Source organism: Podarcis erhardii, assembly GCF_964252035.2.
Source record: "Podarcis erhardii genome assembly, chromosome: 14".
NCBI lineage: Eukaryota > Metazoa > Chordata > Lepidosauria > Squamata > Lacertidae > Podarcis > Podarcis erhardii.
Genome location: NC_138503.1, coordinates 28,715,729 through 28,733,028, shown reverse-complemented (window position 1 = coordinate 28,733,028; position 17,300 = coordinate 28,715,729). Strand labels below are relative to the sequence as shown.

Genomic DNA, 17,300 nt, shown 5'->3' with positions numbered 1-17,300 from the left:
GGGTGACTCTGGGCCAGTCACTGCCTTTCAGCATCACCTACCTCACAGGGTTGGTGTAGGGATAAAATGGGAAGAGAATTATGTATACTGCCTTGAGTTCCTTGGAGGAAAAGCGAGATAAAAATGCAATAAATGAACAAACAAAACTATACGCTTTAAGGGTCTAGTTGTGTGCATGTGCTTTTTTATTTTTTACAACCAGGTGGTATATAAATTTTATTAATAGTAAATACGCAAAGTCAAAATGGGCCGAGTGTTTCCTCCCTGTACCTCTGCGTAGCAGCAACCAGCTCTCTCGCCCGCTTTGTGCCCAAAAGGCTGAAGCAAGAATGGCGGCATTTTTACTTATTTGGGGGTGTACAGTATGTGAGGGAGGGAGGAATGTCCCACATTTTAGCGTGGTGCTGCATTTGCAGGTGGCTTTTCAGCGTTTGACTCGTCTTTCGTTGCAACCCGCTTCGAATTTACACAGCACGGATTGGAATTTAAAAAATAAATAAATAACCACAACGGGCGCGCAAGGTTTTAGGAGTAGCCCTAGGCCAGAAGGCAGTAAAGGCGGGAAGCGACACAGCTGAGCGGGTCACGAGGAAGAGGAGGAGGAGGAGCAGAATTGGCGCCTTTTCCCCGCCCCGCGCGGAGCCCAGGAAGCCGCTTCAGCGCGCGGGAAAGGAAGGGAAGCCAGGATGAGGGAGCCGGCCGGCATAGAGACGGAGCGGATAGTGGTCGAGGAGGAGAAAGAAGCGGCGGCTTTGATCCAGCAGCTGGAGCAGGTGGGTTTTGGTGCCTACCTGCCTGTCCTACCTTACAGGGAGGCGGGGAGGGAAGCGAGGTGGCGGGAGGCTCCGCAGGCGCGGCGGGCTTAAAATAGGCATCCGCCGCTTTTAAAATGGAAGCCCCACCTCAGTCGCCCTAATGAAAGCGCTGCTCCTCGTGAGGCTCCTGTGGCGAAGGCGGCTTCCTTGCTCTTCGTAGTAGGCGGCTCCCAATGGACATGCTGGAATTAACACTCTTAAAATTGGCCATGTCTGCTTTCATTTCAGCGGGTCGCCTCTGAGTTGCACTCAGCTTCGCTGAGATAAGACCCACTGGGCCCAGATTAATCAGTTCATCAGTTGCAGTAGGTTTACTCTTGAGCAACGGTGCATAGGCTGGGACCCAAGGCCTGTTCCTGTTTCAGCAGCTGCAGGGGTCCCTGTCAGGTCCAGCCTCCTAGGGCCGCCTCATCAGCATGAAGGTGAAGCTTTTTAGCCACTGCACGCTCCCAAATTAAGCACTGAAGGACACTGGGAAGGCTTGGGGCGCTTTTTGGGTTCAAGAGAATGGGGAGAAAATTATGTTCCAAACCCTGGAATTTCACAGGAGTTAAGTCACTCCAGAAGATGATGTTTGAGCACTCCAAATAATTTGTTCCTGGTAGTGCAATTACTGAGTTTTGTGCTGGTTGCTGCAGTGCACCCCTAATCACTATTATTGTGTAAGTAATAAGGTTATTGTATAATCTTAGAAAGTTGTATAATCTTGGGAGGGGTGTGGCTGTGACTATCACGAGGGAACCCATACTTCTAAATTTGCCACAATGCTGCACTTAAGTAGCACTCGTATTGGATTATTATTACTTCTTACCTGCTCTTCACTGTGAGGGTCCTGGGTGGGTTACAAGAATCTGAAAATAAGATATTCAAAACAAAGCAGGTTGCAATCAAGAGAAAACTCCTAAAATACATGCATATTTCAAGTGTTGGGGGGTGGGGGTGGGTAAAGAGGTCGGTGTTCACTTGGGGCTCACTGGCAGGGACAGTAATAAGTTTTGCTGCGGCAGCCTTCCTGGTTGATGTGATAATCATAGAATCAGAGTTGGAAGGGTCCCTGAGGATCATCTAGTCCAAACACTCTGTAATGCAGAAATATTTAGCTGTCCCTTACGGGGATCAAACCTGCAACCTTGGCATTATCAGCACCACACTAACCAGCTGAGCTGTGGGCTTTCGCGCCCTCTTTCCAAGGCACCAGTGGGGAGTTCTGCAGGTTTTGCATTTGAGCCCAGCCACAAACTTTGGCCTCAGAGGGCTGGCTTGGGATGACAAACTAGTGAGAGGGCCCAGGATGGACACAGGCAGCCATCCACCCACATGGATGGATCCCAGAGTCTGTAAATAAACAAAATATATGCACTGCTTGAGCATAATAAAATCTCTTTAGTGGTTTACAATGCAATGTTGCACCTTGTTGCAAGGGTCCCTATGGGTGTACTGTTTAAAGAAGACCATGCAGATGGACCTGTGGTACAATGTGTGGCCTTCCCCAGCCAGTGGTTCTCCAAATGTTTTGGAATGAAACCTCCATCAGCCCAGCCAGAATGTGCTCTCTGAGTGAGATTGACTAGAGTTGTAGTCCAAAACATCTGGAGGGCGCCAATTTTGTGTGTGTGTGGCATTCCTGCTCCCCAGGATTAGATGTTTGTTCTCTGTGAGCTCTTAATGCAGGCATAGGCAAACTCTGGCCCTCCAGATGTTTGTAGTGAAAATACAAAATTAGGGGATTATTAGCTAACTCTTTATACTGCATGTTTTTTCAAAGCGACACCCCAAGTGTTCGACGATGATTACATCTTACATGCATTTTAGGTCAGCGTTCATTTCCCCAATTGCAGCTGAGCATAAGTACCAACTCCTAGGGGCTGAGGTTACCCCCTAATAAAATATTTGAGAGGGCTGCTTCCCAAAAAAGTTGAGGAAGATTGCCATTCAAATGGGGGGGGGGCATGTGCTGCATCATGTGATCAGTTATGTGGAGTGGGGCTCCCCTCCCCCCCCCAAGTTGGTACTCCTGCAGCTGAGAACACCGTATCAGAATTTTAGAAGGCAGAATACATTTTTTAAAAAGTGTGCTTTGGAATGGGGTGAATCACTAGTGATATGACGATCTGGAGTAGAAAACAATTCTCAAATGACAGACAAACTTAAAACATTTCTGCTAATGGATTTCACGTAACTCCCAGTACAAGTTCATTGGGAATGTGTTGCAATAATAAATCAATAGATAAGGAATAGATAACTGTTTTTTTTTTAATTTCATACACATCTTCAGGAGACAACACCCACTGAAAATCCGACCACATGTCTCCCCAGAAGCCCTGTGAAGAGTAAGACTTTGACAAAACAAATCAGAATTCTTCTCACGCCTGTGTCAGCCACATGTGGAGAACACAACAAGCATTTGCCTCAGAAACGTTTGTTAGAGCAATTTTCCAGCTGTGAGGAGTCTTTCGGTAAAGAACCCAAAGCCAAGAAAATCTGTAGCGATTATTCAAGTCCAGAAATGAGGGCTATATCTCATGGAGTAAGCGAGGTAGTCTTCAACACGGATTCTCACAGATGTGGTTCAGTCGTAGAAGCTGTCAGCAGTGATTTGGATACTGATGGGGATTCCGAGAGTGACAGAAATGATGTAAGTGTCTCTTAATTTGCTGAGGAAAATAACTGCTTATATACTGTGCTTAGAATTACATGTAAGATATGGCTTAAAACTTCAACTCCTGTGAGTATTTTGAAACATAATTGCTTGCTTGCTTGCTTGCTTGTTGTTCAGGAGGAAGTCTCAACACAACTATCGGCTTATGAGAGGAAAAGACTGAAGAACATAACAGAAAATGCCAAATTTTTTGCTTCCCTGAAGCTGTTTGAGGTTTGTTGGAATGTCTTCTGGATTAGAACAACAAGTTCTGATACTTGGGGTGCAGCCTTGGAAATACCAACCTGGAAGTAAGTAAGGCCCATTGAACTCAATGGGTCTTACTTCGGAATAGGATTACGCTGTTGATCTTGGTCTTTATCATGGCTTTAGCCATATTTTTAAGTGGTATAATTTACTTGAGAATCAGTGTTTGAAACTCCTATTGTTCTAGGCGCATTTTGTGACAGGGAATTCCATTAGTGCAAGCAGGCAAGCAGTTTCTGAGCTTTGGGTGCAGTACTGCACCTAAGATTTCAGATTAAAACTGCAGAGTGGAAGGAAAGGAGGACCTTTTTCTGCCTCCTCACTTCCAGCTACTCTTTGAAGACTGGAGAAGAGATCCTCTAAAGAATATTAGGGGGTGGGCAGGAGAAGGACTAGGTCATGTGAAAAATGAACATATTTTAGCTGCAGTTCATTGATTTTCAGCTTTGTATTCTTGTTATAAAAAAGCGCACCTAGACATTCCGTTGTTGCGCCCATAACCTAGGTTTAAGGTGGCATTTAGCTCCTAGCTTTCATATATCAGTTTCTAACACTGCAGTGGTTCCATAGCTAATAGTTAATACAGCAAACATCAGGGCCTTCCAAACATTTCCAGTAAGTCATAAAACAGAATGGGTGGCATTCAGTTATGTTTTGCCAAATTTTGCCATTCAAACTGAAGTGAATGGACCTACCTTAGTTATATTCATTAATTTTAGTGTGTCTACTTGGAGATAAACTTAATTGAGTACAAAACGAAACAGTAACAACAGTTGACATCAGTAAAGGGTATTGCTAAAGCCAAACGCAACAGAAATAAAAATACCTCAGAGGTTAAAAGCCTAGGGAAATAAAAAGATAAATGTGGGATATAAATGTAGTAAATTGAAGCAGAAACAATAATTTTGAAATTTTACATTCTATGCATCTGATCTTACTCTCTCACACTTTAAGTCGGCAGCAAGTCTTCGTAATATGACAGCCAGAGTGCAGTCTCCGAAAATACAAAGGTAAAACTACATACCCATTCATTATGGTTAAATATTTTGGCAATTTTTCCCCCTTTCCCTCTTTATGTCGTGACAGTACCTAAATCTACTTAACTAATTAATACTGAGAGCTGGACTCCTGCTGGTTGGCTATTGGGAATTCTTACCTGCTGTATTATATGTGAAAAAGAAAAGATCATTTTAAAAGCAGTACAGTGGTACCTCAGTTTAAGAACAGCCCTGTTTAAGAACTATTTGGTTTACGAACTCTGAAAAACCGGAAATAGTGTCTCAGTCTAAGTCTAAGAACGGAGTCCAAACAGTGGAAGGGTACTGGTGGCGGGAGGCCTCACTAAGGAAAGCACACCTCAGTTTAAGAATGGTTTTGGTTTAAAAATGGACTTCCGGAATGGATTAAGTTTGTAAACTGAGGTACCACTGTATTTGGGTTAATAATGTCATGGCTATCACAGTAGGAGAATATGCAGTTGCTCCGTCACCTCCTCCTCTGCCTTGTTTTGCATGTGGGACTCCAGTTTTACTCTTGGCAAGTGAGAGGGGGAGAAGTGGAGTAGCAACATAATGTTTGCTATTTTGACAGCTTCGTTGCATTTTTGCTGTTTCATTTCTAAAGTACTCTGGGAGTTTCATTGCAAACTGAATGGTAAGCTGTGGGTTATATTAAATGTACAGAGGGACAAGTAAGGTCTCCAGGCTGTAATTTTGCAACCATTGTGGTGTCTGATAGAGGCAGTTAGAAAAATATGATGGAGGGAGATGGAAAGCAATAACAGAAAATGCAGAATAATCTAAAGGAAGAATTAAGGCTAAATCTGTAGCGGCATGAATGAGGAACACTTGAAACCCTGCAAGGTTTCTTAGTGGAGAAATTATGTTGTCTCCGTAGAATTAAACATTGCAAGGCAAAAACTGAGACAACTTGTCGAAGATCAATGCGCTTGCAAAAAGTGGATCCACTGAGCATTCCCTTGCCAGAAGCACAAGCACAACCAGAACCTTCAGTAGACGAATATGTAAGTTGACAGATACAAAGGGAAAGGGCTTTATCTTCAAGTGCTCTCACTGAAATACCCAGACTTGACTTTGCAAGAGTATTTATGCTGTACTTTTGTACTGTTTTATTGTTGTTAGCCGCCCTGAGCCCGGCTTCGGCTGGGGAGGGCGGGATATAAATAAATTTTTTATTATTATTATTATTATTATTATTATTATTATTATTATTATTATTATTTCGTTCATTCATTTTATTTGTATGCTGCTTTTCCACAAAAAAATCATGCTCAAAGCAGCTTACAACAAAGAAATAGGGCTGCATTTCAAACAAACACTACAAAAAAAATCAGAATAATGATTTCATAATATAGCAACAATTTTATGATGGCATAGCAAAGCAATAGCAAATATAATAGATATAACAAGATCCCTTAAACAACATGCAGCTTCCAGTGTAGCAAAAATGGCAGGGAAGCTTCACAATTTCATGTAAGTTCTAGAAACACCCCTCCCATGATTTTGCTCACAGTCCTGCAGCCACTTGCAAGGCATTTTACTCTGAAATGTGAGGGGTTGCTGAGAGAGCTTTTCTGCTGTCTAGCACTGTAGTTTGGTCCGAGCATCCTTGGACTTCCTTGGTTCCTCACAGATCAAGTGTATAGTTGCTTCAAACAAGTCTTAAGAACTTGGCTTTGCGAAAATAATTTGGGTTGGTGAATAAAGTGGAAAGATTGATTGGGATGTGGGAGAGGAGAATAAATTTTTATTCATTATTTAACAAATTTTGTATACTGCTTAACTAAAAAAAGCCCATGTGGTTTACAAAAAAGCATAAAATATTAACGTTATCAATAAAAGTCAAAGTTTAAAAAAACTGAAAATACAATTTTAGAAATTGAAAATACAATTATTATTATTTTAATTAAGTGGCTCTCTTTGTTATTTTCTGTGGGGTGCACTGATGAGCAAGTTGTAAAGCAAGCCAGTGATGTTTTGTGCCATTTCCTCTCTTGAAAGCCTCCTTTGCCACCTGGACCGCTTCAGATGATACCCATAGATCAAGAGGAAGGAAATGATGTAACTGAAGGTTTTCTGAATATGTGGGCAAAAATAAGTCAGGTATCATTGTTTTGACTTGTAGCGAGCCTAAATACTTAAAAAAAATATTAATTCAATATCTGCATGGTAAATTCCTTCTGTTTTCCAACCAATTTTACAGGTAAAGCCTAAGGTGATTGAGACGCCTACATGTAACTTGGAAAGGTAATTTTAAAACCAGTTTTAACAACAACACCCCCCCCCCCCCGCCGGTATTTGCTTGGTTTTTGTGGATGTTAACATGCTAATAATTTTGTCCCAGTTACCAAGCTCGTCTGCGTAAAATGGTCCTCCGAGAAGATTCTGTAGCAAAAGTGGTCCGAAACCGGATTCACTCCGTGGCTATCCATCCATCTGAAAGCAGAACTTTAGTAGCAGCTGGAGACAAGTGGGGACAGATCGGTCTCTGGGATTTGGTAAATAGCTTGTGCTCTATTGTCTTTGCTATCTATTACTGTTTATATCACAGAATCATAGAGTTGGAAGGGACCCCGAGGGTCATCTAGCTCAACCCCCAGCAATGCAGGAATCTCACCCAATGCATCCAGGACAGATGACCATCCAACCTCTGCTTAAAAAGCTCCAATGAAGGAGCGGTCACCACATTAAAGCGTATTCTGCTGGGTCAGGCCAAAGGGTGCCCTTCTAGTCTGGCATCCTATTCTCAGAGTGGCTAATCAGATTCCCCAATGGGAAGCCCACATGCAGGACTTGAATGTAATAGCAGCACACTCCCCGCTTGTGATTCCCAGCAGCTGGTATTCAGCAACAGTCTGCCTCCAGCACTGGAGGTAATACATTGCCATGGTAGCTTGTAGCCATTGATAGTTTTGTCCACGGCAAACTTTTCTGGCTCTGTCTTCTAACTGAGAAAGAACTGACCCTTCTGAATGGGAAGGGAACCACACTGTAAGTTCTGTTTCCAATTTTGAAAAGAGAAATTATGAGAAATGTACTAATGCTGTGTCTGTTTGTACTTCTTAGGACAGCGGATTGGAAGACGGAGTACACACCTTTGTTCCCCATAGCCAGGCAGTTAGCTGTATGTATTTTTCTCTGTCTAATCCTGCTCATCTTCTGTCTGTGAGCCACGACGGCACGTTACGACGTGGGGATGTAACCAGAGCGATCTTTGATGAGGTGAATGTTGGTTGCAACGTTGCAGCTATTGCAAGTTCTCAATAAAGATTTATTATTTATTTATTCATTTATTTGATTTCTGACTCACCCTTCACCATAAGTTGCCAGGGTGAGATATGATCATTAATGGAAAATACAGTCATAAAAACAGATAAAATAATTAAAATTATAAAACAAGTAAAACCATTCCAAATGGAACAGAATAGTATACTGTTGCAATGACTTCTGCTAAATAGTAAAACTTCCATTTTAACTGAAAGAATGGAAGGAAAATGTGGTCAAACATGAGCAGAAACGCAACAAAATTGCAATATTCCCTTGTTTAGAATGAGATCCCTTTGGATGCAAAATCAGATATGGTATTCCTCCATCTTTCTGTCTTGCTCAAGCAGCTCCTCCAAGATGGATGGAAGATGGAAAAGAGCAGCGCTCTCTCGTGCGCACTCTCTTGTGCGCTCTCGCTCTCTCCTGTTCACTTCTGTCTCATTAAGGACCATAACATAGTATTACAGCATGTGCTTTACAAGCATAAAGCCAGAGCTTCAATCCTTGGCACATCCAGAAGAAAAGGGGTGGCCATGGTGGGAGGGGGCAGTAATCAAATAGCAGGTGATAGGAATGACCTCAGCCTGAGACCCCAGAGAGCTACTGCCAGTCAGAATAGACAGAACTGGGTTAAGTGGACATACAGTTCCACATAGTACAAGGCAGTGTCCCGTTGTTTTTATCCATTGCTACAGACAGAATTCAGTTTTTTAGGCAGGGATGGAAAAGTCAGGATTTTTAACTCTGTACATTTGGAAATCTTGTCTGTCTGCAAGTGTGCTTGTAGCAATTGGCAAAGAGGATTGAGGAAACCATGGTGTGGCAGCCAGAGAATCATCCTACAGTTGTAGAGTATCCTACAGCTATTGTGATTTATCAGCATAAAATTGGTAATTTAAAATAGGTTTAGACTTCACCTAAAAGTAAACCTCTTTCTTATTCTCAGGTGTACAGAAATGAAGAGGACAACCTTTCCTCATTTGATTTCTTGGCTGCAGATGCCTCTACTCTGATAGTGGGAATGTGGGATGGAGAGGTAGCTGTAGTAGATCAGAGAACGCCAGGAGCTTCTGCTGAGCTTTCTGCAGAACTTAATTCGAAGACGACAAGGACCATCCATACCAACCCACTCAGCAGACATTATTTTGTAGCTGCTGGAGCAGGGTAGGTACAAGCTGTGATTGCTTGTTGCAGTACATTAGGAATTTGGAGCCCAGAAATCAAAGAGATGTGATGCTAGTAAGTGAATAGAGGCCTCCTCTTGGGACCGGAGTCACAATAGATTCTTCCCAAGCCTAAGACCTCTGGACATTCTCTAAATTTAGGGGAGGGGGGACTCTGAAGAGATTACAGTGGTACCTCGGGTTACATACGCTTCAGGTTACAGACTCTGCTAACCCAGAAATAGTGCTTCAGGTTAAGAACTTTGCTTCAGAATGAGAACAGAAATCGTGCTCCGGCAGTGCAGCGGCAGCAGGAGGCCCCATTAGCTAAAGTGGTGCTTCAGGTTAAGAACAGTTTCAGGTTAAGAACTGACCTCCGGAACGAATTCAGTACTTAACCTGAGGTACCACTGTATAGTGTTATACAAAACTCCTGGTCACAGCCATTGACTAAAATCTTAAGTAGTTTTGCTTTCCTGTGCCCTTTAAAATTCATTTCCACCCCAAAAGAAGTGTCCTGCACAAATTATAGCATTGCATACATTGTTTCCCTGTTTTTAATTTACAGAGAAAACATCTGTGGTAAAAGATTGCATAAGCTTACAGATTTTATGTGGGGCACAGAGAATTTCACGTGCTCCAAGATGAATGCTTTTCAGAGATTACAGAAAGAGTAAGCCTTTCTGTAAGAGCAAGCTTATTTTTATCTCCACATTCTTCAGTGGAGGTGGTTATCCTGGTGAGGACACCCTCCCCCCCACAAGGAATGCGGAGCCATTAGACACTCTGTCCCCTCCTTTGGAGAATTCAGTTTTTGGAGGAAGAGAGGAGCTCATTTAAGACAATGATAGATTAAAAACTTTTCACTTTGTTCGAGCCCTGGATAAACAAAAGCAAAATTCCCCAATCTCAGCCTTGGCAGGGGACCCCATGGTTGCAGGGGAGCCTAAATGGCCATGGAAATTAGGAGTTACATGAGAGGAGGTGATGTCAGAGAGCTCTACCCACCATGCTAGCTAGCATCACAATCTCTCAAGGAACTCCTTGCGACCTCACAGAACCCTAGGGTCCTATGGAACCCTGGTTGAAAAAAAGCTATAGCAGACAGTTGAGAGTAGTAGCTTTTCTCCCTCCCTTACTTCAAAACTTTAAAAAAGTTTTAGCACTTCCTTTTGCTTTCCCTGTGTTTTCATTTCCCGTGGACGGCTAATTGCAATGAGAGAAAGGAAAGGGAGAAAAGCGGCTGTCGCCAAAGAAAGGCAATGCACCCACCCACGCTGCACACTTGGGGACCAGTGAATCCACCAGCCAGGACTGGTACTCGTCCCATTTCCACACCCTGAAGCAAAGAGGGGGCAGCACCTTGGACTGCTGTGGATCTTGATCCAGCCGACTCCTGGTCTTGAGAACACAGCATAGGCAGAAACAGTGCTCCCCTTTGAGCCAGAAAGTGGGCACCAGTTCAGAGATGTGGTGCTCATGGGTTCTGCGGCACCTTAGGCGTGAGGTCTCCTCTGAGTACTCTAGCATGGCATCTCCTAATTCATCCACAATGGGAGGAGGAAGTGAGTGTATATGCTGAGCAGTCCCCTTAACCCCCTGATCTCTCTCACAGGGGGAAACTTGTTTCACTCAGAATTCATACCAGTGTATTAAGACACTTTTATATACTTAGGATATCAAGAACATAAAATCAAACAGATCTGCAATTTACAGACCAAAAGGGAAACAGGGGCACACACAGGGAGATCCCATGATTTTTTTCCTCCCCCAAATAATTATTGTCTCAGTTGTAAGCAAACAGTGGAATCGTCCTCAAATTCTGTTAATCCCCCCACCCCATATTGATACAGTGGTTTCTCATTTTCTTAAGTGCAGTTTGTCCCTGTATTTTGTTTGACACCTGCAGGGTTCTCTGTTTTCAATGTCCTTTTTTCCTTGATGTGTGAGGAGCTCTCGCCACCACAAGAGACAGAAAGTCTAATAGATTAGCTATGCCTGGATAGTCCATTGGGCGGAGATGTCCCATTCAGGACATCCTCCTAGCCACTGAAGAGACACCCAGGATGAAAGTCTTAACGTTCCCATTTATGCTGCAGGGATGTTGATATTTATGATGTTCGGCACCTGAAGGCGAGTGGCAGCAAGCCCGTGGTCTCTCTTGCCGGGCACACCAAGAGTGTTGCTTCTGCTTATTTTTCACCTGTGACTGGCAACAGGGTGCTGACTACTTGTGCTGACGATACATTGAGGTATGTGAGAGTGGGAAGGGAAGGGAGCTGGCTTTTGTATTAACAATTTCCTCCTGTGAAAGGCCTTTTTCACAGATAACTGAATTTGCTGCCATGAGACTTGGCTGTGGCCCGTGGCTTATATGGCATCAGTAGTGGAATTGTGCAAGTTAATAGGACTGTTGAAACATAGGGCTGCTGTAGATCCTACCATGTTCAGAGGCAGTATATTGCCAAGGGTGGGAGAGGTTTGGAACTCATGCCTCTTGCTGACCATTGTTGGAAACAAATGTAGGAGACTCTGTGAGAGATGTGTATGGCTGAGTTACGGCAATTAAATATTTTGCATTGAGGTGTGCTTATGACCTTTTAAAAAATCTACCTCAAAATACTTGCTTGTATTTAGAAATACATAGCATATTTTCACTTGATGAGCAGTAGGGAGACACCTTGCAATATAATTGTTTACATAGTCTAAACCAGAGGGTAGGGAGCTAAATGTGGCCCTCAGGATTGTCCTCAGGCAACACACCTTCCTTGAGTGTTTTTGCCTGACTGGACTGTGTCCTTGAACTCTTTGATAAAGTTTCCTGTTGATCCTCATGCTGGATTTGAATAAGTAAGTGAGTAGTTTTTTGGGGGGCTAAATCGAATATTTAGGGTTGTTGTTTTTTTAAGCCCCCACTTTTTGTCTCTTGCAGGATCTTTGAAACCACATGTATATCATCTTCAGTCCCTGTTCTCACAACTATCAGGTGAGTTAGAATAGGATTTACTCTGGTGCTAAGATTCAAGTTTGGTGGAGGGGATTATGAGATCACAGACTCCACAGTGAGCAAAACACAATATTTGACTGTAGCAGAGTGGTTTTTCCACTAGAGAGCATGCACATCAGATTTAAGAACCCTGGTTTTCTAGATCAGCCCTCCCCACCTAGTGCCCTCCAGATGCTTTGGACTACAACTCCCCATCAGCCTTAACATCATTCAGTTGGGCTGGCTAGAGCTGCTGGCATGTTGCTGTCCAGAGCAACTGGAAGGCAGCGATGTAGATGAATCTTAACTATTTCTCTCCCCCCCTTCCCCTTTCTGAATAGGCATAATAACTACACGGGACGGTGGCTCACAAGGTTCAGAGCTATTTGGGACCCAAAGATGGATGACTGCTTTGTGGTGGGGAGTATGTCTCGACCAAGGCAAATTGAAGTCTTTCATGCGACAGGAGATTTGTTCCATTCCTTCCTCAGTGAAGACTACCTTGGCTCTGTTTGTTCCATCAATGCCTGGCACCCTACCAGGTACATTCTTGCAGGTGGTAACTCTAGTGGCCGCCTCCATGTTTTCAAAGAGTGAAAAAAAGTTGAAGAGAATGTTGAACCTTCAGGTAACAAAGAGTATGAGTTGCATTTTGGTTGTGTTAGGACTTTGTCCCTGGAGAAAGGCAAATATATTCATTTTCAAAACTTTCTAAGTGATAACAGAAATAAATAAGGCTAGCCTTGTTATTCAAATGCAGTGACTTATTGCAGGCTTCTGCAAGGTTGTTTATGTGAAACTGTTAAATGGTTTCAATATATTTAAGTTCATTCATAGTGGCTTAAAAATCTACAGAGCAGGCTGTGTACTAGATCATGTTTAATTCAGAGGTTAATTGCTAACGATTATTCTAAGATCAAAAGGGTGTTTTGGTGTGTATCAAGAGTGGTGAGAAGGCACAGGCTTTCTCTTAACACCCACTAACTTGAACATAAGCAGCATGTTAATAATGCTTATGCATCATTGCAAGATGGAAAATGCAATTATATCTGTTGTGTAGTAACACCAGATGGCACCTTACACCAGGGAAACATTCATTGTAAATGAATCAGTGTTAGACCTGCTCATCATGTTCAACTTTTTTAAAGTACACACAATAAATGCTTTGGAATCTGTGTAGCACCATGTGGTGGTTGTACCAAAATCATATGGATGAACTGGCAGTAAAAGTATATATATCCAATTTAAGTTTGTTAAGCATTCAAGTTCTGAAAACATTAAGGACAGAGAGGTTGAAAGAAATTTTCCACAGTAGCAGGTAGCATTTCAGGAATTGTCTAAGCAGACATGTCACATGAGCAGAAGCATCAATTTACTCAACAGAGAACATTTTCATCATAATTAAATATTTATTTAAATTTAAAAATACTTCTATATGGCACCAATGATTTATGCTAACTACATGTTGAATATGTAGAAAAAGGTACATTATTTTGAAGGGAAAATGTAACACAGCATTTGGCACATGAAAGGTTAACGTCTATATTGTTATGAAAACTAAAATTCACATTTTCAGGTAACTTACTTTCTACTGCTTTTAAATATGCAGTACGCTAGTCCTTATTAAGAGTTTGTTTCCTCTGATACAGCAACCTATGGAAACCACCACAGTTTATACAAATGAGACCAGGAACAACTTAGTAGTAAGTGAAACATGAAACGTAACATGGGGCAAAACAGGAAAAATGACTTTTTTTCAGTTGCCAGCTGGAAAGTTTTCAGGATAAAACATTTGGCAAAAACAAGACACAATCCATTAGGAAGAGGTTCTGCTGTGCAAGCCCCAGAGAAATGAAACGGTGCACGGGAGACCTTAACTCTAGGATTGTGGCCAGAATTTTTAAAAAAGTAAAATAACTATCTAAAGCCACCATCAGTATTCATAAGTTGTCCACTTTGAAAATGAAAATGTCCATTGTACAAAATAGTTACAGATAACAGGACAGGTGTGTGGCATGATCAACAATACCAACAATTAAAACATGAAATAAATACTGCATTGTTATCTGGGATGGAGAATGTTAAAATTAAGACTTTTCACTCACTGCATAGAAGCATCGTTTACTACAGACTGAGGTAGGAACACTACACTAGAAGTTAATTTTGTTGCTGTGTTGCATAAAACAGTGTGTATCCTTGTAAAATCTATCCCTTGTATCTTCTTGGCAGGCATTCAAAAGTTTGTTTATGTACCTGTATAAGCAAAAGTGAAAGCCAAAATCTCTCTTGGCTCTTGTGACTTCCAAGCTGGCAGTTGCAGTTAATGGTCAGTAATCAAACAGATCCTTGTAGCACTTCCACAATGTGTTCAAATAACAGGGAATCCTTTTCTAGTGTACCGTACACCCACACCCACACCCCAGTCTGCGTCCAGTAACCTTTGCCAATATTTAGTGTATTGCTAATAGTGTCATTGTGCTCTTTTTTTCCCAAATGATGAATGACCAGCTGTGGGCAGAGTGTAACTGAACTTGGAAAGGAAATCAGTGCTTGAGATTCCCACGCCTATCCACGCACCCTCCCATTGGGCAAGTCCTGGCAGTGCTTCAGTTCTGCGTGAACTTGAAGGGCTTGTGTGCCTGCTGAAAATTGTAGTAGCCAAGTCAGAGACAAGATAAATGAAACCAGCCTCTTGAAATATTTCTGATTTAGATTCCCAAGTGACTTGAAATCTCTCCCTGAGATGAAATAAAACACTTGCCAGTCTGATTTCATTCTCTTGCTCTGCTCATCTTGGTGAGTACTCTCACCACGTTTAAAATTTATTGCTCCTTTTACAAATGAGCTGCTATTTGTCAGGCTTTTAGATTAGACTATCCACATCACAAGACAAAAAGTAGGAAAAAAATTTCTGAATTGCCTTCAGGATGGAAACGTGTGGGTCAGATTGTTCTATGTGTTTTCATTCCAGTGCTACCTCCCCCACGTCCTTAAGTTCTCCATCGCTTTAATGGCACAAGGTAAACCATTTTCCTTCCTCCAGAAGTTATGAATGGGTTAGCTTGATGCTCAAATACCATCCTAAAAACAGCCATAATATTTTGTTTACCACCAGTCACTTTGAATATCACACTATATTCACCTAATTCATAAAGTAAAAAAGACTTGGTTTGCTCGTTAACAAAATAGCATTTTGTTCTTAAAATATATAGGTTGAAACAAGTTTGTTCTTTTGTAGTACAAAAACAAGTACAGCTTTCTGAGGCAAAATGTCTTTCAAAGAAATTGGATATGATCACTACTACTTAATACAACAAGACTCGGTCAAGTATAATCAAATACATATATTTATTTCCCCCATATACTAACTCTTGCTTTATATGGGGACTTTACTGCTCTAAGAAAAACTGCATTTCTGGGATCCTAAAGGTCAGAAGTTGAAATTCACAAAGGACAGGTTTCTCCTAGTCACACTTTTCAACGCTAGGGGGAAGAATTAGATTTACACCTCATTGCTGCCTCCTTGTCTCGTGCCTTACCTATTGCTTATAAAGAATTGAGTGTGTTTGGGTGACTGTATGGTGTCAGAACCTTAATCCCCCCTGCCCCCACCTTCAAAATTCCAGATCAAGCCAGAAGTTTGATTGGTAAAATAGCAAGACTATGTTTAAGGTGGTAGTGCTGTACACAGTGGCAGTTTTAATAAAATAATAAAATACTAAAGTTACAACTCAGTAGCACCATTACAAAAGCTCCTGCATAAAATGACGCTGCCTTCTTGAACTAGTGTCCTAGCTGGAGGCTGGCACTTAATGCAATAATCAATAGTAATAAAATAAACTCTCTTTACTTGAAATTTTTGAAATGGCCACCTCTAGGAAAGCTTAAAATTAAACTTGGAAGAGTGCAGAATAATTTAAAAGTTGGAAAGCAAACCAGTTGAAGACACTTCCAGGGAGAGGACGTGTAAAGAAATGGGCATTGTTTGAATCTGGCGCATGTGAGAAAGTCTTATCCCTTTCTTCCGCTTGGAAACAACTCTCCTAGGCCGCTGTTTACTTTGATTCATGAAAGGAGGACTTATTTTATGTGCCGATGGTGCCACGATGTGTCCCATTTTTCTGGGAATGGGTAGCAGGGATCTTCTGCAATCCACCTGGCTAGTTACTAGGAGGAGTCCTGCCTTCAGGTGTCAATGAGTAGGCTGAGCACGGAGCGGATTTTGCAGGCAAACCATCGCCTGAGGGGACAAAAGTATTGATAATGGAATTGTTCAAACTCGGGGGTCTGGCGAATATCACGGAAAAAGGCAATGTCAAGGTCAGACTCGGTAAGGATGATCAGGAGGAGGAGCAAAACAAAGAGGAGCCCACCGGTCACAAGGAGCAAACGGAGGACACTGAAAACAAACTTATTCACCTGTTCTGCTTGGGCTCCGCCACCGCTGCCCACACCCTGGCACAAGGCTCGGAGCTCCCTCCCCAGCTCCTCGGCCTCGGCCACCGTGGGCGTGTTGGCCTCAGACTCCTTTTCTTCCTCTATGCTGCAAGGGGCTCCGTTGATCTGCCTGGAGAGCAGCATCAGCTCAAGGCTCTGCTCAGCTACCGGCGTGGGAAGGACGCTGTCCGAGGGACTGTAGATCTCGTCCGAAATGATGGCCACACGCTCGCTGCTCTCGGCCCGGTAGGCCCTTGAATGTGGCAGGAAGGCATCGCCGTGGGAGGCTGACCGTACCGGGGTGGAGTGGGCACTGTCCCGCAAACACTCAAGCCCTGGAGAGAGGGAGGGAGAGAGGAAGAAAGGGGCTGGCTATGGAGAAAGATGAGGGGAGTCGCCAACGCATTAGCCAGCCTCAGCATGGAGACACAGAAGTTGGGCTTTCAATATCTACCTTGATAAAATACCGTTTATCCCAAGATCAAGATATCACTGTAAATGGAGCATGCAAGTGAGGGCATGAGGACAGAAGAATCCTGGAGGAAGTTAACCTTCCCCAACCTAATTCAAAACATTCCTTAGATTCCTCTTCAGTGATTTCTGAATGCCAAAAATGCAGGCTTGTGCCTTTTAGTGGTTTGGTGGAAATCGGTTGCATATTCCCAAAATCTGAAACTCCAAAAATTCCCCATCTGTACAATAAGCAAA

At 42.6% G+C, this 17,300-nt stretch overlaps 2 protein-coding genes across 10 annotated transcripts in view; one reads left to right on the top strand and one right to left on the bottom strand.

The window, feature by feature from the left end:
* The first annotated feature begins 355 nt into the window (after positions 1-355).
* WDR76 (WD repeat domain 76) overlaps positions 356-17,300 on the top strand; it is a 29,447-nt gene continuing 12,502 nt past the window's right edge. For 2 of the 5 annotated variants that reach the window (XM_081838966.1, XM_081838967.1), the window contains exons 1-13: positions 357-773; positions 3,091-3,450; positions 3,592-3,687; positions 4,675-4,730; positions 5,617-5,743; positions 6,741-6,842; positions 6,943-6,986; positions 7,084-7,237; positions 7,806-7,961; positions 8,953-9,170; positions 11,269-11,421; positions 12,102-12,155; positions 12,497-12,697. In XM_081838966.1, the coding sequence (XP_081695092.1) occupies positions 687-773; positions 3,091-3,450; positions 3,592-3,687; positions 4,675-4,730; positions 5,617-5,743; positions 6,741-6,842; positions 6,943-6,986; positions 7,084-7,237; positions 7,806-7,961; positions 8,953-9,170; positions 11,269-11,421; positions 12,102-12,155; positions 12,497-12,697 (1,808 nt within the window). In that variant the 5' untranslated portion in view covers positions 357-686. Of the gene's footprint in view, positions 774-3,090; positions 3,451-3,591; positions 3,688-4,674; positions 4,731-5,616; positions 5,744-6,740; positions 6,843-6,942; positions 6,987-7,083; positions 7,238-7,805; positions 7,962-8,952; positions 9,171-11,268; positions 11,422-12,101; positions 12,156-12,496; positions 13,331-14,663; positions 14,925-17,300 lie in introns of those variants that run through there. The other 3 variants (XM_081838965.1, XM_081838968.1, XM_081838964.1) reach the window with 3 other exon arrangements.
* FRMD5 (FERM domain containing 5) overlaps positions 14,400-17,300 on the bottom strand; it is a 130,817-nt gene continuing 127,916 nt past the window's right edge. For 4 of the 5 annotated variants that reach the window (XM_081838995.1, XM_081838994.1, XM_081838997.1 and 1 more), the window contains one exon: positions 14,400-16,927. In XM_081838995.1, coding sequence (XP_081695121.1) covers positions 16,341-16,927 — 587 coding nt within the window. In that variant the 3' untranslated portion in view covers positions 14,400-16,340. The remainder of the gene's footprint in view (positions 16,928-17,300) is intronic. The other variant, XM_081838996.1, reaches the window with a different exon arrangement.